Source organism: Centropristis striata, chromosome 7 (genome assembly GCF_030273125.1).
Source record: "Centropristis striata isolate RG_2023a ecotype Rhode Island chromosome 7, C.striata_1.0, whole genome shotgun sequence".
Taxonomy (NCBI): domain Eukaryota; kingdom Metazoa; phylum Chordata; class Actinopteri; order Perciformes; family Serranidae; genus Centropristis; species Centropristis striata.
In genome coordinates this window covers 30,098,442-30,126,424 of record NC_081523.1, presented here as the reverse complement: position 1 = coordinate 30,126,424, position 27,983 = coordinate 30,098,442, and the positions used below count along the sequence as shown (strand labels likewise).

The window sequence follows — 27,983 nt, the reverse complement described above, 5'->3', positions numbered from 1 at the left end:
CGAATACATACTTCCTACAAGCACTGCACTAGTAACAATAATGGTAATAGTTGTATTAGTACTCTAGATTGATATAGTATTAAAAAACTATTTGTAAATACAGAAACTACTAGTGGCAGACTTTTCTAGAGCAGGGTATTTAAAAAAGGAAAATATAAAGGGGGCTCCAGCAAGTTTTCTAGCATGTAGGGCAGCCTGTGTAGCATTGTACTGCATTTCCTTAATTTGTAGGAAACCCTACACGGCACTTTGTCGCATTTTCTCCACTTGAAGGGCATGTTTTATCTACCATAAGTGTATTTAAGAGAGCAGTTTTGCGTTGTCTGTGTATATACCTGCACACTCCCAATATTTTTCAAATTAAAACAAATATTGTTTAATAGCCGTTAATAAGGACTTCAAAATGTGAATAAAGAAGAGAAATATATTGTTCTGTTTGGCTTGAAATCAAATTTGATCTTTAATGACTGATACATGGTAACCTTGCAACACTCACTTATACATTCTAATATAAAATAAATTAAAACCATGAGCAAACATCACACATCAGCATTTTGATAACAGCTACTGGTTAAAACAGAAAGTAATTACAACTGCTAAGAGGTATTTTGCACACACACATACATTAAAAAGAAAATGAGAAAAGTGGAATGTTTAGTACCTTCAGTATCTTCTATTACTGGGTTTCAAACTGCATTGGCAAGCAACAACTTCTTTATGCTTTATCTTGTTTTGGGGCGTAGAGGCATTTATAGCGACTTGTGTTTTGTTGCGAGCCAGCATTATTTTCCCTGCTTTCTTCCCTGCTGTAATAACGTCAATAGGCTGATAGTTTTACACAAAACCAGCATTCAGAAGAGCACAATCAGTAGCTATCAGTATATTTCTACATGTACTGCACCTGTGCTCACACAGTATACCTGCAACATCTATCTGATAATTAGAACCAAATCATGACTAGAAGATGCTTGTGATGATAAACAAATGCAACGTACTAGAATATCAATATACATATGTCAAGTGCCTATACATGGATAAGGGGTGCATAATTAAAGGGGACTTTTCCACCATGTCTTGCAAAGTAGTGGATTAAAAAAATGGTATGAAACAAATTCTGATCTAAGTGCACAAGATCAAACTCGTCATCCCAGTTTTAGAAAGGAACATGTTTGAATGTCTATACAGTGAAGTTAAGTAATGGTTTGGTAGCACAGCAGGTGAAAATAAGACGTGAGTAATACAGGGACTCTGTGTGTGTGACAAGAAGCGTCAAAATGTTGGGTCGTATCTGACCTGGGTCAAATAGTATGTGAAAATAATTATCAGTGTTTTTTTAACGTGCTGAAGATGAATCACCACTTCAATCAAATCAGTGAGTACCAGTGTTACGGTACAGTATTTGTAATCAATTTAACACACCGTGTCTGTGAATGACATATTAACTGAGTGTTTGAATAGATCTGATGTGGTTAACTCATCTGCTACTCCATCATACACTAAAAAGCGTTTCACAGTAATATTTCACCGAGGTCAGGTGTGTCTGAATGCTTCAGGTCTCTGCTTTCTCCTTCTGCTTCTTGCTCTTTTTCAGGAATGATGGCGGCTTGAACTTCTTTTTCTTCTTGGATGGCGACTTGGAAGGGGAGCCCTCTGGGGTACCGCCCTGTGGTTTGGGGGGTGGAGCAGCAGGTGTGGAGGAGGTGTCGTTGGTTGAAAGAGCCTTCATCCCTTTCTCAAGTTCCTCTGTTGTCTGCTTTTCCTCCTCGCCTCCATTCTGTATGGCTGGAGAGTCAGTCTTTGCCTCTTCTGCTCCAAAAAAAAAAGAAGAAAATAAAAATATTCAGCAACCGGACAGAGAGCCTTGAGTGGGGTGGAGTTGCAAAGCTACATGCTAGACATGTCACTGCAGATGAATATGCTTAATGAGAAGGTGATTGTCATTCTCTGTACTTACTAGTGAGACAAGACCAAAGCACCTGAAGTGTGCCCTATAAATCAGTGTGGAGTAACACAGAAAAGGACAGACAGACAGATACAGAGAGAGAGAGTACAACAGACACTGTAGGTACAGAGACAGACAGAGTGAAATGTAGTGAATGTACATCAAACACTAACAGATAAGACAACATAATTGAAGCAGACATTTTGACTTAAACAGGTGTAACTATTAGTAATAATGTCTGCATTTTGTTTACTTTTCAAGCTTTTCCAGGCCGATGCTGGCAGAGTACTAAATACATTTTTAATGCATTAAGGTCCTGTATATTCCTATTATGTCAAGTCAAAAGGCCTTTCTTGAGAAACATAAAATGCACACGCCAACAAAAACTGACACCCCATGTTACCCCTTTAATTATTTAACAGCTTCGCCACTGACGTTTCAGCAGTTACCCTATCCACAGCCAGTCAACAGTATTTTTAACTACTAAATCTTGTATGTGTGTGTGTGTGTGTGTGTGTGTGTTGTAATCTGAGCTTTTCTGTACTTGGTTTTGGTAGCCGGGCTCGCTGTATGTGCACGAGTCCCTCGTGAGAGAAACGATACACATAATTTTGTGGTGGTTACAGCTGATAACGACCTGTGTTCCTGACCCTTTGAAGAAGGACACCGTTGTCATGGAAGCCAGGTCCCCACATGGACTAAACTAAATACAGTATAAAGAAAAGATAGCTTATGTTCAAACTGGGAAACCAATCGATCCATCCATTTTTATTTGCTTATCCAGGGCTGGGTCGCAGGGGAAGCAGGCTAAGCAAACTATTTCAGACGTAACTCTCCCCAGCCAAAGAATGGGGCTGGGGGAGGGAAACTTCATTCTGCCTTCTGTATTAATTTATGTTTTAAACAGCATCCCAAACAAATCACGTTTGTGGAATGCCCCAGTCAGTGTGCACATTGTTAGCTTTGTTTGCACTGTTAGCATGGTTGATAATTTTGTCTCGACCTAGGGTGGGAGGACAGTGTCATAGCAGAAGCCAGTTCGCCCCGGTTAGTGTAAATTAATCCTCATTAACATTGTAAGTTCTGTCAGTAATGTCACAAATGTTGCAAATGTTAGTGCTGTTTGCACAGTTGTAAACTAAACAGTGCCACCTGCCACCATTGTGAATTAATTTGCACACCGATGAACGTAGCATCAGGAGCTATTCTGGGGTTCAACTGAGCTGCCCCATGTCAAAGGTGAGAGACGTGTGAGAGAATCCTGACCCAGACTCTGAATTATGTTCTGAAAGTCGTGTACAGCAATTTTAAATGGAGAGCCAATTCAGATCCAAATGTTGTAAAAAATATTTAAGTGAATTTTGTTTGAATTTGTTACCATACATCAGTTCTCTTTTTACTACTGACTGTATGAATCTGCACTTTTAAAGGTACCACCTATAATCATGGCAAGAATAGCTCCCTCTAATGTCCACTTTCCTGTATTGTGTATGGACTATATTACTATCTAGCACACTTCTAATTTACAAGGCAAATCCTTCCGTGTTAATATACAAAAAACTGGCAATAAATGTTTCTGAATTTGTCCCAACAGAGACTGTATCCATTGTATTTGAAGAGGTGTAACACAGTTGTCAGTTTGAAGCATGATAAGGCAGAAGCAGCACAGGATCACACGAGTCCATGTAAGACTTGGAGCAGGCTGCTGGTCAGATAAGCAGCGTGCAAAGAAAATGGCCGGACAGTCAGCACTCTGCCAAGTCTCACCTGAGAGAGGAGGGAGGCTGGGCGGAGGGCCCTTTGTGGGGGAGGTAGCAGGGGGAGACTCCTTGTCATTTGCCACCTCCTCCCCTACTTACACAAATACACACAAAGACACACACAGTGCAGGACAGTGAGGGCTCGGCTGTACAGGAAGTTAGAGCTGTGAACACAGTTTGCATGACATCACAAGTGAATTTTGCTTAAAGTTGCTGTGTAAAACATTTTAACCTCAAAAATAAGTAGCTGTACATTTTCAAACATTTTGTAGCATGCAGCAGGGATACAGCAGGGAATTTGCCGCATGTTTTATAGCACAAAATGGAGGAGGGCAAAAAGACAACACATTTGTGACAATACAATATGGTCGAATAAGTAAAACATCGTAGTGCACGTCTATAAAGGCATTGGTTACACTTAGCATCTTTAAAAAGGTTAGAAGAAAATGTGCCATACATTAACAGTGAAAGTGAGGGGTAGCATATTGATCTGCCTTTATACTATATTGCCAAAACTAGGTAGACACCCCTAAAAACAGGCAGTAAAGACAATAAAATGGGATTTCATCAGACTAATCAAGATAGGTTGAGCGGTGGCAGAGTAGCATTATGACAGCTAGCGTTAAAGGTAACATGGCAGTGATTTAGGTTTACATGTTTGAGCTTTTCAGACTCATATAAGGTGTCTATTGTACAACAAAATCATTCAAAGACTAGCAGTTGTATTGGAATGCTATGTGAGCTTAGCATATTATATTTGTTTATGTTGTTTGTTAGCTTGTTAACTTGAGAGGGGCAGTAGCTGACACAGTGTTAGTGGTTGTCAAACATACAACAATATCAAATCCTAGCCCTTGAATGTTAAGCAGGCCAAGTCATGCCAAGAAATTTTGCTAATGATGGAAAGCTCCATCCAAAAAGTTGATGGGATTGGTTCCCTCGGTATGTGACGTATGCAATCCTGGATATCTCAATCTGAGGTGGAAATCCTAAGGCATGGCATTGATACTTTAAGCTATATACTCTTCCCTAAACCTCCAGTTCCACTTAAGTGCTCAATACAGACCAGAGCAAAGAGACTGTAACCGTGTGACGAGCTAGCTTACCTCAAAACTTAGCTAGCTTGCAAACTAGCTAGCTAACATGTTGAGCACCAACCAAGCCAAAGCCCTTTTTAATCAAACTACAATCAGATTAATTGGAATGTCAACTCAAAGCCAGAATTTATCACCAGAACTCATTCGCCAATCTGATTAAGCTCTTGTGGCTGAGTTGGGGCAAATCCCTGCAGCAGGTTCAAAAATGTGGTGATAGGACTTCTCAGAAGAGTGGAGGCGCCAGGTATAGCAACAGATTAATGCCCATGGTTCAGGATTGACATATTTTACTACCACATATGACATCTGCCAATACACTTTTACCATAAAGGCATATGAAAAATATTTGTTAAAGGGGACATATCATGCTCATTATCAGGTTCATACTTGTATTTTGGGTTTCTACAGATTGACATGCTTTAATGTTCAAATGACACATTCTTTTTCTGAATTAACCTGTATTCACCCTCTGTCTGAAACACTCTGTTTAAGCACCTGTCTCTATAAGCCCCCTCATAAAAAAGCCCAGTCAGCCCTTATTGATCACTGTTCCCGGGTCTTCCACATCGGTGCTCTTGGCATCTTTGCCCCTTCATTGCAGCCGGGGAATGACTGCACTGAGGTTGCAACCGATGTATAATATAACTGTGACAACACAACCTTACGGAAGTTCTGGCAGCCCCTTTAAAGGCTGTGCATGTTTCTCCATGTATTGAACTTTTTTTTGAAACTTTAATGGTATTTATATAGCACCTAGATCTGCTTAAAAATGACATCGAAGTCTCACTTTTCACAAAATAACTCTACAATAACAACTATGTTCTAATACTGCTTTGAGGGTAATTTTGTGTTAGACCTAAGAATAAACAGATGCCTACTGTATAGACTGACTGCTATAGTCCTGTAACTGTTTGGCAAATAATCTAAATAGAGTTAATATAGTTGAGCTGAATAAATCATACCATTGGTCCCTCCATCCTGTTTCCTCTGCACCTCCTTGCGGTACTCCTCCAGCTCCTGATCTGTCAGCTGGTTGAAGGGGTTTGGAGGTTCTGGCTCTGGTGGGGCTTTAGGTGGGCTGACTGGAGACTAATTGACAAGCAGCGACACAAAAATCACAGCTCTTAATACTGCAGTTAAGGAGGAGGATTTAGAGAGTAGAAGAGACAGATGTTTGGCAAGCAGTGAGACTGCGGTTTACCGGAGGACCGTCGACTGTTATAACGCTGGCGAGGACTTGAGACTGTGGTCCTGCTGTCTTCATGTCCTGGCGATTCTGCTGTCGGATCTGAGGAGAGTTAATATTCTTGCATGACATTTTTAATTCTTGTGACAGTATACTGAAGGAAAAGATAGGACTTGTGGAGGAGAGGTTACCTTGTTTCGTGTCTCAATCACTTCTTGAGGATTGGTGAAAAGAGGCACAAACTGGTTTGGGTTCTCTATCTTGATGGCTGTGCTGCCAGCTTGTGTCATCTCTTCTGCCTTAAGCCACTAAAAAAACAAAAACAATATAAAAATCTCATAATCCACTTTATAAGTAAAAATAGCATAAGTTTATGACTCAATATGCCCAAAATGTATATGATTCTGTCTGTAATGTAGTCACTTCATTCCTTCCCAAAAATATTTTATCCCCTTGAAAAGTAAGGTTTTATCAAGCAACTTTGATCATGTGACTGTTTGTCCACCAGAGGGCAGACTCTGCACTGCAGTAGTCATCACAGGGCAGTGGGCTTTCCCCTGCAATGCAGAGAAGAGGAGAGAGAGCAGGGTGGGAGGGACTGAGAAGGAGAGAAAACAGAATGGGAGAGCCAGGCTCCTCCCACTGATGTAAGAGAACTTGTCTCATATTGTTTTTGTCTCCAAAGGACTCATGGCTGCAGCTCTGTTCCTTCTTTTCTCTAAGGTTCATAGATGGAAATACAAATGCTTCTCAGTGAAAATCAACATTAGAGTGAAAGGTGTTGATTTTCGATGCAGAAATAACCCTGAATGAATGCACATAAACAAATCGCCCATTTCTTTTCTAATCGTTAGAGAGATGGTGAGTTAATTACTGTTTCTGTGTCTGTCTCCTCCTTGCATCAGTCAACAGCTTAACCACCATCAAAACATATACATGTGTTGATGGTAATAAATAGATGGTAAAACAGGGCGGTCTAGCAACAACCTAACAGCATTATAATTAAAGTTATATTCAAAACAGAAATTCGATCTAGTACAAAAAGACAAATTTAACCCAATGAATCACTTTATTCCAATGAGGATTTATTTATTTTTTAGTACTTACGCCATAAACATCATGATCATGATGACCATAAATACCATCAGTGCATGCGCAGAACGTATTTGGCAGCCGTGAGGACACTCTCAGCTTAGGCTAGCTAGCAAGCTAGCTAGGTGCACCCGTAATTCAAAATGAACAGCCGACTGCTTGGAGTGTCTTTTAGCACGACCAAACAGTGAACAAGGGATTTAAAAGTGACCAAGAATGACCTTTTAATTACAAAGTACACTAAAGCAAACCCTGCTTTATAGTCTAATTTACTCTAAATGGGACCAAATTGAACATCATGCACAATTGAAACGATTGAGCCCATAACTCATTAGGAAACTGTTTGCTGAATATTTAAATCGAGTGAGAAGTATGCTCATTTCCTCATAGACTTCTACAGAATCAGACTTCTTATTGCAGACGCCGCCTGCTAGCCATTATAAAGAAAAAGCATGTTTCAGGCACTTCTGCATTGGCTTCACTTTTTAGACCTTGAAGTTACTGCCTGATAATGACAGGAGTGAAGGTTCATTTGGAAACCTCAATAGAAGCTTTGAATGTAATAAAAAATGACTTTAAGAACAGCCCTATTGCAATGAAGAATTAGACAAATCTTGAGCTCCTTCTATCTGTTCTCTAAATATAGAGTAATGATTCCTGAAGGCTCACAGTGGTGCGCTGGTGCCCCGGGCTGGCTTGCTCCTGGCTGACTTTTTGGTAGGTGTTGGGGGTGTTGAGCCATCGAGTCCTCTCCTGCTGCTGGCGCTGAGCAAACGGGTGCTGCCTCAGAGCTGGGTGGACTCCGTCGTCATCAAACTGGTGGAAAGCTGTTGCGGTTGCGGGCACCTCCACCTCTCTCCGCGTCCGCGATCGCTCCAGCAGGACAGGGAAACGGTAGGCATAGCCTGTACGGTAGCCCTGAACAACAACAGAAGGAAGAGTCATCCATTCAGCTTTGATGGTCAGAAAAGAAAGCTACTGTCCAATAGCCTGCTCACTTTCACTGGACCATGTCATGTCAATCTGTAATCAAGCTTAACAGCCCTGACTCACAACATGTTGGTACTGGTAGCAGATCCTAACCTTTATGGGCTGTTCCCTCAACTGAGCTGTGTCACTGCACTGAAAGGAAGAGTTAAACATTTTGGGAAATATTGGCTTTGTTGCAGGTATTAAAATCTGCTTACTGGCCCCAAGTGTAAAAACAAGTTATGGTTAAACGGGGTAATGTCCACCACTGTATCTTAGACAGGAGCTGTGATTTTTTTCTTACCATCAATGCGAGTTTGCCACCCCACCAGCAAAGACCCCGATAAAACAGTTTTGTTTTTGATTAAACAACTGTGATAGAAGATATAATTAGCTAATTTTAGAGGAGCTGGCAGGTAGATTTTGCGACTTACAGACAGAGTCAGAGCATGCTAGCTGTTTCCCCCTGTTTCGAGTCTTTATGCTAGGCTATGCTAACTCATAGTCAATGGATGGATATGAGATGGGTATGCACTTTAGTAGCCTGTATCATAAACTTTCTGTGTTCTGCAGCTGTATTATCTGCTTTTTAGTTACTGCTAATGCAAATTGAACATGCCATGCTGCTGCTTTACATTAAAAGCTTTCCATTTGCTAACCACAGGAAGGCTTTTATACTTTTGTTGTGGAGCAGCTACAGGAAATGGAGCAGTATTTTTTACAGCACTTACGCTGCATATACATGATATTCAATAGATGATGATGAATGGAATCTTTCCCATATCAACCGGACAAACCAAGGAGGTCTTAGGGTTGCAAATGCACTCATGAGAGGATTACAAGTACTGTGCTTTAATCACATAGCAATATATCCATTCAATTTTGGTTGAATTACCTTAAAGCACTTTAGCTGATGTGAGGTATACGGTACTTTTTCTTTTCAGCCACTTTCACATTATCAAGCACCTGCAGCTTAGATCTTTGCTTTCAGAAAAATAAGTTTCCCTATCATAGTTCTGATTTGGATGATAGAATAGATAGTATACAGTAACTGCGATATACAATGAACATAGCATCTAACTGCTAATGTTCAATAAAATTTGCTCTATTCGGCAAGATATGGACATTTCTGTGCTCTTTGTTAGTGGATCAGTTTGTAGTACTGCATAGAAGGAGTGGTTAGCTGGTTAGATGAAGGGCTGCAGCTGAATCATAAACCTCCCCCGCACATCAAGGTAAGTAAAACATTTTACCGTGTTACTCTTTCTATTCAAGCTATTTTAAAAAGTGCAACCTAAGCTCCAAAACATACCAAGCCAAGCTCCAAGGACATGGGATTGCCACCACATCTTTGATTAGGCATGTCTTAATGCATTTTAAACACGATCCATGCCATCGATGCCACTAATCATTTAAAAAAGACTTCAGGAGATATTACATCAAAGGTGTTCTTAGATGGTATATTGCAGTACTCATCATGACGAGTAAACTGTACTGCACTGGATATGTAAAATTGGTGATCTCTTAAAGATTCATAATTCCTCAGTTATGACCATACATGTTTCTGTTTACTGCTGCCTACCAAGTTATCCAGAGTTCTCATGAGGGCTTCGAATTCGTGCTCCCCGATGCGGCTCTTGTGCAAGGGTCCAAAGGTGGAGCCAGCCCAGCCCACGGTGCCGGCTACATTGGGTTTATGGATGGTCCGGTCCAGCAGAATCACGTTCTGTTCACCGCCGGAACAGCACAAAGCTGACACCTGGCAAGAAAAGAAAAAAACATTGAGAACAAGCTGCAGCTTTTCTAAGGACATTTTTTATTTAGGAAACGTTGCTGAACTCATCATCTCTTTTCTAGCAAGGGACAGGTACACACACAAACTCATGTACACACATGGGGCCCACACACTTACTTTTAAATTAGAGCCAGCATAGTGCCTTGTTCAAAAACATCATCGACCTCCATAGATCTGAAGGAACAATGGGCCGCATGCATGATTGTTTTCCAATTAGTTCATGCACAAAGCAGGGGAATGAGAATAAGAAAATCTTACATTGGATTTATGAACAACAGCCAATTCTGCCCTTACCGACCAGAGTATGTTGATGAATCACATTTCATCTTAAATTGGAGGTGCATGTCAGGCTATTAACAATGAGCACAGAGAATGGCCCACTAAACCCATATGAGGGCAGCAGATTAAAGTGCCGTGTGCAAACCACAAACCAACATGCCACTGACTTTTGACAGGCAACTTTAAATTCAGACAAAAGAAGAAATGAAAGAAAAAGAAAATGAAATGCCAAGTTAGCATAGCAGATTAATTAATTTATTTTTTTATACAGTATTGTGACATATATCACTATTAAGATATAAAATGACATTTATCAGGATGGCAGACTTTAGTCATATTGCACAGCCCTAATGCAACAAAAGTTTTAAATTGTTTAGATATAAAATTTAATATCAAATCTATGCATGAGACCCAATGACCTTACACTCACATTTCTTCTTCCCTACAGGCCTCTGTTGGTCCTGTAGGACTACTGCAGTGTGTCTTTGGCACGAGACACTGATAGAGTATTATACTGCAGTGCAGAGCTGCTGGCTCAAACACAGTGAAAGGGGACCAAGAGAAGGGCAACTGCTCAGGTGTAAAATTGGTGCATGTACATTACGTACACATGCCAGCTCACTCACCCACTCACACATACCCACATACTGTACATGCCGTGGCAGCACTTTCTGTACATCAGCTGTTAGTCACTAAAGTGTGTTTGTGTGTGTGTGTGGACTACCTGGATCTGGCAGGCAGCCTGGATGTGGTAGATGGTGTAGAAAGCCTCCTCCACAGACTCCCCCAGAGCCACAATGCCATGATTCCTCAGCACCAGAACCTGTACCATTAAATCAAAGTTTATACAAAAAACACCTCCATTATTTCTATTCTATAGCGGGAGGTTATTTAGAAGTGTCACTGTAGAATGAGAAGACACACTACAACCAACTCATAAGTAAAGTCTCCACACAGCAGCACCAGCTTCAATATTAATCCAGTGTGTGACCACATCACTTGATGTCTTTTCTTCATGATAAGCAAGTTTCAGATTTAAAGTCTTTCCTCTTGTGGTCTGCTCACCTTACAAGTTGGCCCCAGGCTCTTCTGCAGCTCCACTCTGTCCTCCTCCTGCTCCATGACTCCATTGTAGTCGTAATAAGCCACATCACCAACCAACAGAGCCTCATGGGACAGTGACATGAGGCCGCTCTTCATTGCTGAAACCTGGAGACAGTTGGCTGTCAGTCATGGCAGCAAAGGTCACCATATTCAAAGTGCTGACATCACAAAGTGCTTTACAAGCAAATCAATTCTGCACAATGATATAATGTTATTACCCTCAAACAGGAAAAACATGACTCTGTAACTGCTACAACTACCAGATAATATCCAACTCTTAATATATAGTTATGCTTCTATCTTAAGCGTATGAATGTGTTATTCTGTTTGTTCTGTGTGTAACTGGATGTGACCAGCAGAAATGTAAATGTCTCCTCTAAACAGAACAGGACAGAGCTGTGAGCTAATGCCACCCTCCCCTGGCATGGAGCCAGGCTGACTCACTGCAGCAGTGGCTGGTGTGTGGAGGTGAAGCAGACAGCGAACATCTGGCCGAGCCGAGTAGATTGCTGAGTGCAGGCTGAACTTCTCTGTGTCCAGGCCCAGGTTGGTGCTCCCCTTCTCCACCAGCTCACCCAGGATATTCACCTTCACCTGCAAACCACATAAAAGCAGTTTGAAAACATAAAATCCATAAAATAAGAAACACCTCTCAAAAAGTCCAGTACAACAGTACAATACCACCTTTAACCTTTAACACCACCTTTTTGTCAGTCGACAAAAAATTATGAAGTTAAATGTGGTATTTATGGCAGAGCTGTTGTATTGTGTGTGTGTTCAATACTCACCAGACTGGATCCAGTCACCTCACTGTAAGCCAGGCCATCTGGAAGCACCAAAAAGTGTTCCTGTTCTTTACTAACACGCAGCTGTCAGGAGGAAGAGGAGCATTAGTGAAGTCAGACACATGATAAAGTAAAGCTATGCTAATTCAACTCAACTCAACTCAACTTTATTTGTAAAGCACTTTAAAACAACAACACCCGCAACAAAGTGCTGTACATAAACAAACAGAACAAGAGACAATAAAATAAATAAAACAGGAAATAAACACTAAAATAAATAGATTTATTGCTTTTTAAAAGACAATTTAAAAAACAATAAATAAAAGCAAACCATAAAACACTAAAAACAAGAGCAGAGTCTCATGCGTGGTTAAAAGCCAAGGAACAAAAATAGGTTTTAAGATGACTTTTAAAAATGGACAGTGAGAATCTAAGTATGCACGCTATAATACGCTGTTATGAAAAAAGCCTGCCACTTAAATCAAACTGTGTTGAAATTCACACTTTAAATATATGAAAACAGAAGCATAGACACATTGAGTTGATTATGTTGATTTTCTTTAGAAATAAACGAACAGCTTCTTCTTTTTTAAATTACCCTTAATTCAAGAGAAGAATAGCCTTCTGCACCTCCTATTGGCTCTGATTTCAGGCTTTAGAAGGCTATATTGTGACAGGATCACAGGATATGTTAGAAAAAGAGAGTTACTATTGGCTGTTACAGAAATAGAGATGTCTACACCTTTAGATGGTAAAACCCTGATTCAATGACGGCAAATCCTACAAAAAAGCCAGCATTGGTAACAACTGCCTAAACTGCAAAGCAACCCCAAAAAAGGAAGATGGATTTAGCAAAAAAGTGTATGAAAGAGTCTGACAATAGACACAATACAACATGATTATCCTCGAAGCATTTCAGAGATGGAGAGAAAATGTTGTAATGTTGTAAAGTTTTGCCTTCTGCTATCCACAGCCGTGACCTCACAGCTTTGTACCTCTATTTCTCTAAAAGTGTAACCTTCTGCTAACTGTAGCCAAAGGCTAAGCCTAAACAGTTAACCTTTAGCTATGGTTAGCAGAAGGTTAAACTATCTGCAACATTTCCATCCATCTCTGTAATGCTTTGGACATATTAACATGTGTTTAATTAATAAACATGCTGGAGCCTCGAAGCATAGTAAATAACAGTATCAGGATCCTAATCACCACAGGCATGAAGCACGTGTATATTCCTGTCCTTGTGTGGTGGGAGGAGCTTAGAACAGAGAGAGGAGAGCAAGCGGCAACCTCTGCGTCTGAGCCAGGCGGCAATCTCCATGTCTGAGCATGGAGGCCAACCAGGAAGTGCCTTAAGCCTGCAATCTACCAAAAATTCCAGCAGGGGGTGCTAAGTTTGGCTGCAAAAAAATCTGCCCATTTATTTCAGTGCAAAATTTGAAAACTTCTGACTTGATTTATTACCTCAGAAATTTTTTTTCAACAATATGGTCTCAATCACTCGTAAAAAATCATCTTCAAGACAATTTGATGTCAATAGTTCTAATAATGGCCCCATTTTGAAGAAAATAGAAGATAAAGAATCGTATGATTTGGGGCGTGGCTACAGGTCACTGACAAGGCGAGCCATCACCAGGAGAGAAGCAGAGCAATGCGTATCCAAGGCAACGTGTCAATAAAGTTATATATAACGTTATATAGATAGAAAAGAGGACGTTTACCGATTTGGTCTCACAAACTTTGACCCTTTCACACTGTATTTTCACTTAATGACAGTGTGTAAAAATGTCTTGTTGAGTGTTTGGTTGGACTAACAGACTCCAAGGAGTCGCTGCTCAGTTTTCTGAGGTAAGAAAGGTACATTTTGTTTTTGTTTTTTTGCTAGCCAAAACTAACATCCCAGTTAATGCTCCAATTAATGCTAACATGAATTAGCAGCGGCTTCTCTCAGTCGGGTTGCCGGTGTAGAGAGGCATGTAGTCAGTGTCGTCAGATCCCTCTCGCTCCTCCACAGTCCAAATATGGTCTGCTCGGCGTATATGAAACAAGATGGCGACGCAAGATGGCGACGAGTATAACGCTGAACTCGAGGCTTCCAACGGGCAGTCCACAAACCAATGGGTGACGTCACGGTAACTACGTCCATTATTTATATACAGTCTATGGTCTGAGCAGGGAGGCAAACCAGGAAGTGCCTTAAGCTGCATTCTACCAAAAATTCAAGCAGGGGCCGCTGACGGTGACTGCAGAAGCATTTCGGTCCATTCATTTCAATACAAAATGAGAAAACTTCTCGCTTGATTTATTACCTCAAATTTTTTTTAGGACAACACTATAGTCTCAGTTGCGAGTAAAAAAATCTTCTTCAAGACAATTTGATGTTAATAGTTCAAATAAGGGCCCCATTTAGAAGAAAATAGAATTTAAAAAAAAATGGACGTTAACTGATTTCGTCTTATAACTTTCACCCTTTCACACTGTGTTTTCACTTAATGACTTAATTTTGTTCCTTTAAAAAGGTTCAGCATTTGGTTGTACTAATAGACACTCCAAGGAGTCGCTGTTCATTTTCTCAGGTAAGTAATGTACATTTTGTTTTTTGCTAGCCAACATTAAAATCCTAGTTAATGCTAGAGATAATGTTAAGATGAATTAGCGAGTGACTTTGCTCAGTCAGGTTGCCAGTGTAGAGGGCCGTCCTCGGTCGTCAGTCAGATGCACCTCTCGCTCCCCCAGTCCAAATATGGTCTGTTACCAGTTTCCGAAAAGAAGATGGCGACGAGTGTAACGCTAAACTCGATGCTTCAAACAGGCATTACACAAACCAAGAGTGACGTGACGTCACGGTCACTACGTCCATTATTTATATACAGTCTATGGAGGAGAGCTGCAGGAGGAGGGCTGAATTTTAAAATTTTGTCTTTTTTTTTTTTGCCTTTCCAGAGAAATGCACACCCCAACTTTTAGACCACCTCTCTCATCTTAAACCAAACCTGCCTGATCAACTCAGTCATTCCAGATCCACTGATCCACAGTCAGTGTACCACTAGTCTGACTTACTGGAAGTAGACTGTTGCTATAAGGCTGCCATTGTTCATACTGCTCACACAATTTTCCTCTTCTTTCGCTATCTCCTCTTACTACTTTGCACCATCACTGCATCCTGGGTTCAGCACCGCCAAAGACGATTCTGATCAGATTAAAGAAACATAGACAAGCCAGAACATTTCCTTCTTCTGTAGTGATAATAGTGGCAGCCAGACCTTTCTCCAGCGCTGACACAACACTGTGGAGATACATCTGGCTATGAAAGACTAGTGCATTTGCTATAGTAGATAGCCGTCAACATGCCCCCAGTTTGTCAAAAAATCTATGTCAGTTTAATACCGTATACTATATTTACATTATTTTCAGTGCTCATCTTGCTGTCATTTCTGACAGGAAACTGATGCTGCTGGAGAGTGGCAGATCAGCAACTCCTGTATTTTGTGAGGTAGAATTGCTGTTTTTGTCAAAAGAGTTTGGTGGCTTTTAAAAAAAGGGCTGCAATCAGGACAGCAAGGTAAACCTTTTAGCTTCTGTACAGCTACTCCTGTCTGCTTCTCCAAACTGGGGGAACGCTGACCACCATCTACTGTTAGTAATACACTGACTATGCATAAGTACCTTATGCAACCCCATTTCAAAAATATGAACTATCCCTTAAGTCAGAGATGTAATGTGAGAAGGTAGTGGAACTAACAGTGAGACAGGTGCGGGTGATCTGGGCCCAGCCGTACAGGTCAAACAGGCGATGGACACTGGCCAGCTTGCAGCGCATCAACCTCTCCCCCTTCACCATGCTGCCAGGCTCCCAGCTCTGCAGGTCATTGATGGGTGTCACCATCATCATGTCTGTGGAGGAAATACAGAGATGGAGAAAGAGCAGTGAAGATGATGAACTGTGGACATAAAGGGTTAAAATTCCCATATAAGAATGATGACATTGATAGTTATCCTATCAACAATCATTATTAGTACAAGGTTTTTGGTGACATATTATCCCCTCCATAGCTCTGCCAGACTGAAGCCTGTGCAGGGGTCTAATGAGCCAGAATAATTGAAAACACCTGTGTGGGTGTACAGGGCCTTTAATGCTAATGTAATGAAACAATTCCACAGATCCATTGTGATATTGTCAGTTAATTGCTTATCATCTTCACTCCTTTAAAGCAGATATTTTTCATTTATCATAATGTGCAAATTTGTGGACAGTTTGTCTGCATACTGCACTGGTTGCATTCAGAATCATAATTTAATAGTATCTTTAGTCACACTGAAAAAGATCTTTCTTGTAGAAGATGTTTCGGGAATGAAGTTTTATATAGAACAAATAAAATAAAGGCTATTAGCACATCATTCAGTTTGAACATACCAATTCACACTGCCTACACATCTTTCCCTGCCAGCAAACCCATGATGCCCTAAATAAGGGATTCACCACTTTTCTTCCTCGCCATGGTTTTTCGACCCTGAAGTGTGCCAGTGAACTGGTATGCACAATACCAGTTCCAACTACTACTACTGATTCATGTTATTAGTTACATTTGTGCAAGACTCAATCCAAACGTAACAGTGGAACACTTGGATTACAAGCTCCCAGGCTGAACAATAGAACAATTGTTTCTAAAATTGCATTGCTCAGGACAAGAGGACAAATAACAGAATATAGCTAGAAATAAAAAGTGTATGCAGTCTTGTGCACGTACTAGAAGGAGAGACGGGCAGGGCGGCCGGAGAGCCATGTGAGGCCATGAAATCAGCCAGCTGTCTCAGTGCCCATAGGTTGGACGAGCTGCCACCCTTCTTCATCTGTTCCTGGATCAGCACATCCAGCTCCTCCCTGAATGACTACACAGCACACAACACACAGATATCAATATGTTATCACACATACATGTTTTCACAAATTAAAAATTACAAAACAATTAATAATACTTCATAATACTCAATACTCTGAATCAAAAGTTGATCAAAATGAGCATTCAACTTTAATTATCGAAATCAAAATCAAGATGTGTTGAACATATGTCCCTAGTGTGGTACATTCCATAAAATATGGTTATATCACACTTGATAGTCTTTAAATGACAGTTGTCATGGCATCAAACCAATTACCTGTTGATGTTTTTAACAATCAAGGTTGATAGTCTGTTTAAAAAATATGCTTAAATCAAAGTTGAATCGAAACTTAAAAAATAACTCTAATCTTAATGAATGGTGGATTTAGAGAGAGTTTCTCATTTCTATCTTTGGCGCTACCTGAATTTAATTTAAACACATACAAATGGATGGGTGCTCTGAGCGCACTCCTAGTAAGTAAACATATTTAATTAGTCAGCCCCTCTCCATCAGCCCTGACACTCCATGATCACCCTTTCCACTTCACACAACTTCATGCAGCTTCACTGATGCTCTCCCATATGCACAGCACACATGCCCATGCACTCAGAATAGTGTCCAGCACTGACTGCAGCTCAAGCTGTTAAGAGGCATCCGAGAACAGATTTGTAGTAACGTGAGGAGATAACCACATCTAGAGAGGAGAGGAGACAGGGAAGGAGAAAGAGAGAGGAAAAAGACAAAAAAAAAATCTCACACACACACACACACACACACACACACACACAGTCATCTCACCGGACTCTGGAGGAGACTGGAGATGCGTTTCTTATGCTGGGGTCCAGAGCTGGGTGTGGAATGTTGAGGAGACTGGAAGCCTTCAGGGACCCCATCACTGGGGCTGCGCTGCACCGGGGTGCCTTTAGGGGTGGGGGACTTACTCATCTTCTACTGTTTTGCAGTGGTTGTCTTACAGGGGTGGGTGCGGATAACTGTAAGAACAAAGAAAGAGTGACAAATGAATTAACTCATTAATTTATCCTTAATCTCTTACTCAGATTGAGGGGGCAGGAGCTGATCCCAGCTGACATTGGGTAAGAGGCAGGGTACATCCCAGACAGGTCTCCAGACCATCACAGAGCTGACACATAGAGAAAGACAACCATTCACATTCTCATTCACTCCTAAGGGCAATTTAAAGTTGCATGTTTCTGGACTGTGGGAGGAAGCTGGAGAAGGAGGAGAGAACCCATGCTGAAATGGGGATGACATACAAACCTGTGAGGCGAGAGTGCTCCCTAAATGCTGCTAAATACTGCCGTTAAAGGCACCTGAATAACACTTTTCAGAGAACTGACATAAAAGATTGAGATATAAACTACAGTTCGGCTACTTTAATTTACACAAATGGCAGCAAGAGGTAACATACATTTTAATGGAATTGTTTGACATTTAAGAACATACGTTTTTTCGGTTTAGAGTTAGATGAGATGCATACCACCATACCAATCTATCAATGAAATTCATCTCCAGACTGATTAATATTTTGTATATCTTGTTTTCCCCACTTAATAAGGAAAATAAACAAAACCTAAAACTACACTGAAAATGAGCTGAAAGCATGCCTACTCTTTCTCCATCATTAGGAAATTCTGGGTCTGGCCTTGCCCCCCACCTACCACTGCTGCTTGCATTAAGGTGACCGGTCAAAGAGCAGCGCGCATTAAGGATGGCTTGCATTAGAGTAAACATCAGAGAGATTCTACAAAAAAGCAATAACATAATGTTGATGTATCATAAAGTGAAGTTTGCACCTTTATTGGTTTATGTTGCTTGTAACTGGCAGTGGCTGAAACAACGTTAATGGTTGTGAAACATACAATAATATCTGCCGTGTTGTTACAGTGCATTCACATTAGGGCTGCATGATTATGGCCAAAATGGTAATCACGATTATTTTGATCAATATTGTGATCACGATTATTAATCATGATTATTCATCAGGTTAGGGAAAACATCTGTATTTTTATTGCACTACTTTTAAACAAACAATAGGAACAGTTTTTAGTGTGTGCACAGAGTGTCCGGGGCTTGTTGTAAACAAACAGAGATAGCTAAGTGAACACCTCCTGCAGCAGCAGCACATACACACTGTACTGCTACAGAGCTAACTGTTAGCCTATTAGCAACTTGCAGACTGGATGCTAAGAGGTTAACATTCCCTCTGGCTCTGCAGCTGGGAGAGACTGCTGCAGGAGGACTGTGCTGCTTCGACTCGTTCTTACTTGCAGGGGCTGGCGGCTCGTCAAGAAGAGTAAGAAGAATCTCCAATAACACCAGAAAAAGTTGCTTTTTGAAAAATAGTTGCTAAGTGGGGCTGAAAAGTTGCTAAATATGGTGACAAAGTCGCTAAGTTGGCAACACTGCTTCGCCAGCTTTTACAAATGGCGCATGTTGTTGTGGCATCGAGTACTACGTCACATCCTGCTTAGCGTTCTATCCAATCAGCAACCAGGCTTTGTTCAGAGGAGAAAACTGCCCTGCTCTTCGACAGGGCCAAAAAAAGTCTCGTCAAAAGTCCGCTCCAGACGGCTCATATTCAAATTAGGGGCGTTTCGGCGAGTGAGGCCAGCCTCATTCTGGATATTGGGCTGTAGTGGAAACAGCCCTTTATGCTACAGTCCACGGAGTGACTTGAAGGTACCGCTGCAAGGTGAGCTCGCTCGTTATTTATTTAGGCAGCTGCATGAAACCTTAACTATGCATTCGCCCCCTGGTGGTTGGTGGACTACTGGTGTGGAAAGTGCTTGAATTGATATGCAGGAGAGCCCGCATTTTAAAATGAAAATATCGCCGATGATCAGGTTAATTTAATCATGGTGGCCAAAATCGTGATCACGGTTAAAATTCGATTAATTGTGCAGCCCTAATTCACATTGTTATAATGTAATTACAAACAATGTAATATATATATATATATATATATATATACACACACATATATGTGTGTATATATATAAACATATATACACATATATACATATATACACACACATATACATATTTATACATATATACACACACATATATACATATTTATACATATATACACATACATATTTATACATATATACACACACATATATATATATATATATATATATTCAAACGTCTCTGCTATCTTTTTGACTTTCCCACCCTAGGCCCTAGAATAGACTTTGACTATTCTAGCATTTGCAAGAGTCATGGTGAAAGCTAGGTGTGGCTGGGTAGGCCGGAAAAATTCACTACTTTGCTCAGACTCCCATTATTTTAGACATCTCCCTAATAAACTTTATAGCATCAAGTGACAACATGAACTACACTTCACCAAATGACATCCTTTGAGCAACAATGGCGGATAAATGTGGCCAGAGTGTGGATTCTGTTACTCTACAAGTTAGAGTAACAGATGAGATTCAGTTGAGATGTGATTGGTATGAAGGCACATCATGACACATCTTAAATCAGAAACACATTAGAAATCGCACACACCCACACTAATCTGAATATGCAATTCACAGCAACTGGACCAGCATTCCTTATAGCAGGTGCCTGAGAATGGTCAACAAACCTACTGATGATACTGACAGCACAAGTGATGAAATTTCTATTGCCAGAGTGATGCTAAATCAGGGATTGTTTTTGTTTCTTATACAAAGGACACAATTTGTATTTTTGAAAATATGTTTCAATCCATCACATCCTGTTCATACCTAATACAATATTAACCAATTGGGAGAATGAGTTGGAAGTACAGTAGAATGGGGATGGGTCACATATGATTTAAATATTAAAGACAAATAACCGGTTCAAAGACATTATGCAAAGCAAGTCTATAAAAATAAGCATTAAAAAAATGTAACTATTCTTACTATACTCGCCATGTGTTTCATAAGCAGCAGTATACTCCTGTTCGGATGAGAAAGTCAATGCTATTAAGGCTTATACTAAGAAATGTTAGTAAATGTGCAGATGGGAGAGGTGCAGGCAGCAGAATATTGTTTAATCTTCCTGAGCCTATGCTCCCAAGAGTCTGCAAAATCCCTGCGTCAGGATCCAGTGGTGCACATCAGCCCAAACTATGAAGAGATCCAGCAAAGATTATCAAAATTGGCAGGTCAATCAATTATGCTCACTTATGTTCATTTCAACTACAAGCAAATCCTTTTGTATCTTGAATAAACATGGAAACAGAGTTTCCTGTTGGCAAGTGTCGAAATAAACAGTATGTTAGCCTTGATTTCTTTGGAATTTTAAACAGCAGCATTAAGATGAAAAACCTACCCTCGCATTAAGGATGCTGTATCCCTCAGGTCACAGGCCGGTGGAAGAGCAGAGCTATAGAAAACGCAGCATTAGCAGAGCTCACATGCAGCTCACAAGCAGCGTCAGAACCACTAACAGGAAGTAAGCTGCTGATACGGCTCGGTAATTGGAGAAAGAGTAAAGAGTTACCGTAAGGATCTTCAGAGCAGAGCTGACCACTCCCAGACTGAAACCTACTCAATTCAATTCTCCCTCTCTCTCTCTCTCCCTCTCTCTCACAAACACACACACACACACACACACACACACAGCTGCACGGAGCAGATAAGGTCCCAGACACACCACGCCCTCTCTCCTGTGCTACATCTCACTAACTGACTGACTTACTTGATAAGTTGCATTACTGTACCACAACTGCATGTGCATCCCTGATCACATGCATCACCACTGCCCTCCCTCATGTCTCCAGGTTCAATGGAAAGCTTTTAAGATGCTTGCTCTACTAGCACAAGAGAAAGCTACATCAGATCCATGTGCATTACTAAATCTCACTGCACTGCACACAACAAACTCTGACAGATGCCTAAACCTTTAATGGAGTTTCTGGATAAACTGTGCACTTTAACCCTACAACATCAGGCTCGCTCTGCTCTAAAGCACTGACACATTACATCAGCTATCCAACAACACTGATGTTGAAGCATTGTGTTGTTTTGTTTTGATAATTAAGAACTTTTTTTAAGGTTTTCAAATAGATTGTGTTTCTCTTTTTATTTGATGCTCCTTTTTTTAACCAATCACAAACTGTGATATTTATATCTTTATTCAACTGTGTCCATATTGATGTTTTAACAAATCACAGAACAGCAGCTCTCTCTTCCTCTTACAACAGAGGCTGGTTCACAGTGTCTGTGATTCTCTATCTCTCTCTGGGGGTAGAGGGGGCTCAGCTGCTGACAGGCAGCAGACAGAAAGCCTCTCTCTCCAGGGAGGGTCCTAATGACTGAGGGGAGACATGGGGATCTGGCTGCTGGCCCACCATCGCTTCTTCCGCCTCTTATCCTTAGGCTCACTGTGATGGCTGATCATGCTGCATCATCACCTCACTGTTGCTTCAGAAAATCTAAGGAAGTGGGCAAGCTGCAAGTCTGTTCTACAGCTGCAACAGCAGAATTTCAGTATCACTTAAATCAGTTAATACTATTGAACTAAACTTATTTTCCGTAGTATCCTTCAGTAGTATTCCTTCACTATTTGTGCCATATATATATACATTTTTGTTTATTTGTGCACTTTTTCTTTAACTTATTGCTCAGCTCATTCTGTGTTTAACAGTTTGTTTTCTTCTATTCACGTAGCTTTGAGAGTATTGTAAAACCAGAGTCAAATTCCTTGTATGTTGCTCAAATACTTGGCCAATAGAGCAGATTCTAAAGTGGAGAATGGGAATAACAATTTCTGAACATCATCTCTTCCAGTACTGAGCGAAAGCGCTGCAGCCACGACCAACGAAAGCTGTAAAATCAATTGTGGCAACTTCATTCTACGTCCACTAAAACTGCTTGTTTTTGCCACTGACGAGCTCCGATTGTTATCATAGGAGTCAGACAACATTACAGTAAAAGGTAATAAAGTAATTTTCAATCTTTCACCTGATCCGGTCTGTTTGTTATTGCATCTAACCAGTTCTTGCTTAGCGAGAAGTCCAAAATCTCACACAGTGACTTGTTGCCAGAACACAATAGTGAAAACGTTATTTAGAGAGTTGCAGAGTTGGTATACAGAAAGCGTAGCTTAGTGTTATCTAAAAGATACAAAAGATAATTTGTGTTGTTTGTGTTTGATGATTTCAGAACTTTTGGTTAGACACAATAACAGACTGGACAAAAGGTAAAGAAAGGTAAATAAAAACATTTTATTTCTCTTTAGGGTCCTTTCCATAATGTTGTCAGACACTTACAATAACAATGTGAGCCTGTCAGTGGCAAAAACAAGCTTTTAATAGATGTACACTGATGTTGCAAAATTATACTGAAGGATTAGCTGTTTTGCAGCTGCAGTGCCCTCACTCCGTACTGGACCAATTTCAAAAACTGTTGTTTCTTTTAGTCACTTACACACAAAACATAAGAAAATAAAAGATATCAATATATACTGCTGATCTTTGGCCTATTCTGAACCTTAAAAAGAGGTACACTAAACCATCAGTTTGGATTTTGATTGAAGATTGATTGTACAATATCTCCACATATACATGTCTCTATTGACTGATGTAGATCTACCCACTTGCAGTGGTTTTAGGAGGTCTGTGTCTCAGCAGTGACACCCAGCAGTAGAGGCAGATAAGAGTATAATTACCTAAGTGGCTCTGGATTGATTTTCTTTGGCTTCACTTTCATTAGGTTTATGTCATAATAGCTGCGCAGTAGATCCCAACTAGTTATGGAACTAGTTTCTAACAAACCAGGATCTCTATAAAAGGTGACGAACTGTGATCATGTGCTATTAAAATGACTTACAATCAAGGAATGCCTAACCCTAACTCAGCAGGCAAAACAAAATAAGCCAACACTAAACTGAATTACTATCGTATGTTAGAAGACCACGTTGGCTGTACTCAACCCACCAATAAATGGCCTCATTAACTCTAAACATCTAACAGAGAGAGTGGTTTCCAAAAGCAAAGCATGCACAAGATGAAAATGCATCAGTAATGTAGGGGTAGAATACATTTTGTTGACTGTGCAGGATATTCTTTCCTCTAATGGGACATTTGGCTTCAACCTTAATGTAAATAAGCAATATCACAATATACAAAATACTCAGTAAAGGAGCAAATGGAAAATTAGCAGAAGACACATACAGGTGATGGGATCTATTACAGTCAAGGGAGTTTTAAAGGTTTTTTTTAATTAACTACAGATATTTGCATTATCATTTCTAATGTGACAGATTTTACAATTTTGATATCAAGGTGTTAAAGAAAACTTCTATGATTTGACAAGCTGTATTACAATGTATAATCACAGTATACACTCATCAGCTACTTCATTAGGTACACCTACTCAACTGCTCGCTAACACAAATATGTAATCAGCCAATCACATGGCAGCAACTCAATGCACTTAGGCATGGTGAAGTTCAAACTGAGCATCAGAATGTGAAAGAAATGTGATTTCAGTGACTTTGAACATAGCATGGTTGTTGGTGCCAGATGGGCTGGTCTGAGTATTTCACAAACTTTTGATCTAACAACCATCTCTAGGGTTTACAGAGAATGGTCGAAAAAAGGGAAAATATCCAGTGAGCCTTGATGCCTTGTTGATACCAGAGGTCAGAGGAGAATGGCCAGACTGGTTGGAGATGATAGAAAGGCAACAGTAACTTAAATAAGCACTCCAAAGGTACGAAGAAGACCGTCTCTGAAGACACAACACATCTAACTTTGAAGCAGATGAGCTACAGCAGCAGAAGACCGGGGGCCACTCCTGTCAGTTAAGAACAGGAAACTGAGCCTACAGTTTGCACAGGCTCACCAAAACTGGACAATAGAAGATTGGGAAAAGGTGCCTGGTCTCATGAGTCTCGATTTCTGCTGCAATTCACATTCAGATAGTAGGGTCAGAATTTGGCGTAAACACTATGAAAGCATGGATCCATTCTGCTCTGTAACAGGGTTCAGGCGGATGGTGGTGTAATGGTCTGGGGGATATTTTCTTGGTACACTTTAGGCCCCTTAGTATCAACTGAGCATCATTTAAACGCCACACCCTCCCTGACTATTGTTGCTGACCATGTTTATCCCTTTATGGCCACAGTGTCCCATCTTCTGAAGGATACTTCCGCAGGATAACACGCCATGTCACAAAGCTCAAATAATCTCTAACTGGTTTCTTGAACATCGCAATGAGTTCACTGTACTTCAATAACCTCCACAGTCACCTTATCTCAATCCAATAGAACACCTTTGGGGTGTGGTGGAAAAGGAGATTGGCATTATGGATGTGCAGCCAACAAATATAAATACAATATAATTTAAGTAAAAATAATAAAAGGCACTCATACCATAATGTGTTATAAGAACAATCATTACATGTTATAAAGCATTTTCTAATCATTTCTGGTCCCTTACTAACATTATTTTTGCAAGCCCATGTCTATAATTCATTATAATTACAATGCTTTATATGATTAGGAATAGCCTAACCCTAACACTATAATCACATTTTAATGCATTATGACAGTGATCGTAATGCATTATAAGAAAATATAATGTATTAGAACTATGAGAATTATAATAAACCATGGTCATTGCATAAAACAATGTAAGTAGACAACTACTATGAAGGATTATGAAGGATTTGACCTTATAAGTAATTATAAAATGCTTCAGTATGTTTTACGATTATTGCTTAAAGAACTATAATTTCTATGACGATGATTATACAGTGCTATAAGCAGATTATAATGCAATAAGTATGTTTATATTGTATTGCAAGCATGTGCGTCATAAAAAGTGTAACCATAAATTCCACGAATGCTGACCACAACACTAACTTCTACACTGCTGTGGCAGACATGAATCCAGCATGTCTGCCATTGTGCTGAGGCAGATTAAACTATCCTGTACCACATGGGGGGAGGAAGAGGAGGACAGGCTTATCGATCAGTCATGTGAGTGCAGGGCACCATATTGCATATCTACAGCTTCATATTTCAAAGCGAATACACAACAGTACAGCGTTTAATGGCTCTTTAGCATCCCCCGCTAGCGGCCCGCGCTCTGCTTGGCTGCCTAGCAACACTCGTGCGCGCTGCAGCATCAGCACCAGGCTGCTAATGGCCACCCGCAAAAATGCAGAGGCCAGCAGCGAAGGATCAACACTGCACGACTTTCCTCTGTGCAGAGCCGAGCAAATTCTCATTGTAAAACCCGAAAGACCTCCTCATGCCCCGCATATTAATCCTGACTCCGTCCGGAGCACACGTAGCCTGGGCGAAAATAACAAAAAACCATCGCTGGCACGCTAACGAGCGAGATTAGACAGCGCAACATCACTCTATGAACACACGACACAAACTGCATATTAGGGAGCATGCACTCAGCACAGGCCCTCATCTGCACAGCACAATGAAGAAAGGGAAACGCGTGCAACATGGATGAGTACTGTATCCCGACTAATTATGCTTTTTTTTTTTTTTTTATGTTGTACAAGCATATAACGTAATGTCGGGATGCTCCGCCAACAACATGGTAAACGTCAGGCAGTGAGGACTGAGACATCATCGGTGCACACACGGCTCATGCACGCGACAGGGAGGACCTTGCTACGCCCAGCTATTTAGCCATGATTGCCTTGTTCTATGGATCAAAAGAGAAATGTTAGCAGGCAGTATGCTCACCTCAGTGCATCCTCAGGAGCGTGTCTTCTGTGTGGGTGCGGCACACCCACGGCCCAGAGCTGTCCTCAAGTACAAGCAGATGTGATTTATTACAACAAATCGTGTCAGTATTGGGCTGCGACACTAGGATTTCTTTGTCACTCTATTTCGGGGCCTCAGCTGGTACCAAGTCAAAGGACCCTGATGTTTTTCATCGCTCCGTGCGCCTGGACCAGCCCACTGCCACGCCTGTCCACAGTCTGACACCCAAGGGCTCCCACCCATACAAACAAACCTTCAGTGGGAATAAAGCTTGCCATGCACGTAGTTGTAGTGTTTGTAAAGACTTCGTTCTAACAGCCCCACTGGATATCTAATGCTGTCTCCTTAAATGTTGTTTAGGTGGCGAGGCCATTTCTTGTCGGACAAAATATATCCCTTTAAACAGGCGCCACCTTCTGTCCTGATTGAGAACAGCCTGTAAACTGAAGGGGAAAGAAGACATTTAGGTGGTTTCATCACAGAAAAATTAAGATTGACACAAGTAACAGTATAGTACTGCAAGCAGAGCGTTGATTATTTGTATGTGCTTTACTTGACTCCTTACACTTCTACTTTACTACATTTCACTGGCAAATGTACAATAGTACTTCTAAGTATGTTTAATTTTAACACTTTAACCCTTTGATGCACAACATACATCAAAAATTACCTTATGCATAAGAAGCATAGTGATCCAAAAAAGGGTTTTTATTCCAAAAGTAAGAAATGAAAATGACCTTTTGCCTTAGGTAATTGGTAAGGCAAGGTATATTTGAAAGACGGCCATTTACCTTTAAGTGATCATTCTTATATAGTGGGAATGCTACTTTATGTTAACTTTTTCCACCTCTGCAAAACTGAAAATAAAATTGCTGAGTCCCTCTTAATCTTTAAGGAGACACAGAAAAGACTAAAGACCCAGCTCTGTCATGATCACTTTTACACATAATCTACACAGATGAAAGATGAAGAAAAAAGCACCATTTCCACTGTCCTCATGTACTGCCTGATAACATCTACCTGCTATAGGACTCAATCTTAACCCATGTTTCTTACTCATGTTTTCTCCCCTGACTTGATCTGTGCTTCTGTTATATAAACTCTCCAATGTACGTCACTTTGAATAAAAGCGCAAAGCGATAAATGAAATTGTAACATTGTAAAAAAAAAAAAAAAAAAAATCAATAATCTGGACTAACTAACACCGGTTACAATAAGTCATTACACACTTATATTTCCAGTTGTATTTTTAAAGAAGATTAGTACTTAGTAGTAATAAAATTAAAATTAAATCAGAAACTAAAGCTGAAATTCCAACGTTTAATTCAATGGAAAAATTAACATGAGAACCAGAAATGTAACAG

At 40.4% G+C, this 27,983-nt stretch overlaps 1 protein-coding gene across 3 annotated transcripts; it reads right to left on the bottom strand.

Moving 5' to 3' along the window:
* Positions 1-447: 447 nt before the first annotated feature.
* add2 (adducin 2 (beta)) lies at positions 448-26,809 on the bottom strand. 3 transcript variants are annotated; one of them, XM_059336768.1, is made up of 15 exons: positions 26,599-26,809; positions 17,686-17,879; positions 16,755-16,896; positions 15,749-15,900; positions 12,013-12,093; positions 11,669-11,818; positions 11,186-11,329; positions 10,845-10,943; positions 9,629-9,805; positions 7,747-7,995; positions 6,177-6,293; positions 6,001-6,087; positions 5,762-5,888; positions 3,710-3,793; positions 448-1,806 (listed from the first exon to the last, which is right to left on the bottom strand). In XM_059336768.1, the coding sequence occupies exons 2-15, from the start codon at positions 17,830-17,832 to the stop codon at positions 1,550-1,552; spliced, it is 2,013 nt and encodes a 670-aa protein (XP_059192751.1). In that variant the 5' UTR covers positions 17,833-17,879; positions 26,599-26,809; the 3' UTR covers positions 448-1,549. The 3 variants fall into 3 exon arrangements, with proteins under 3 accessions (XP_059192751.1, XP_059192749.1, XP_059192750.1); XM_059336766.1 differs by lacking the exon at positions 448-1,806 and having other exon boundaries at positions 2,505-3,793; XM_059336767.1 differs by lacking the exons at positions 448-1,806; positions 26,599-26,809 and adding an exon at positions 21,214-21,373 and having other exon boundaries at positions 2,505-3,793.
* Between the last annotated feature and the right edge of the window lie 1,174 nt (positions 26,810-27,983).

What these genes read in the sequence shown, in the direction of transcription:
- add2 (XM_059336766.1), bottom strand. Translation starts at nt 17,832, where the DNA reads ATGAGTAAGTCCCCCACCCCTAAAGGCACCCCGGTGCAGCGCAGCCCC. An exon ending in TGAGAACTCTGGATAACTTG is followed by an intron (nt 7,996 to 9,628) that starts GTAGGCAGCAGT and finishes GTTGTTGTTCAG; the next exon opens with GGCTACCGTACAGGCTATGC. An exon ending in TGATTGAGACACGAAACAAG is followed by an intron (nt 6,088 to 6,176) that starts GTAACCTCTCCT and finishes AACTCTCCTCAG; the next exon opens with ATCCGACAGCAGAATCGCCA.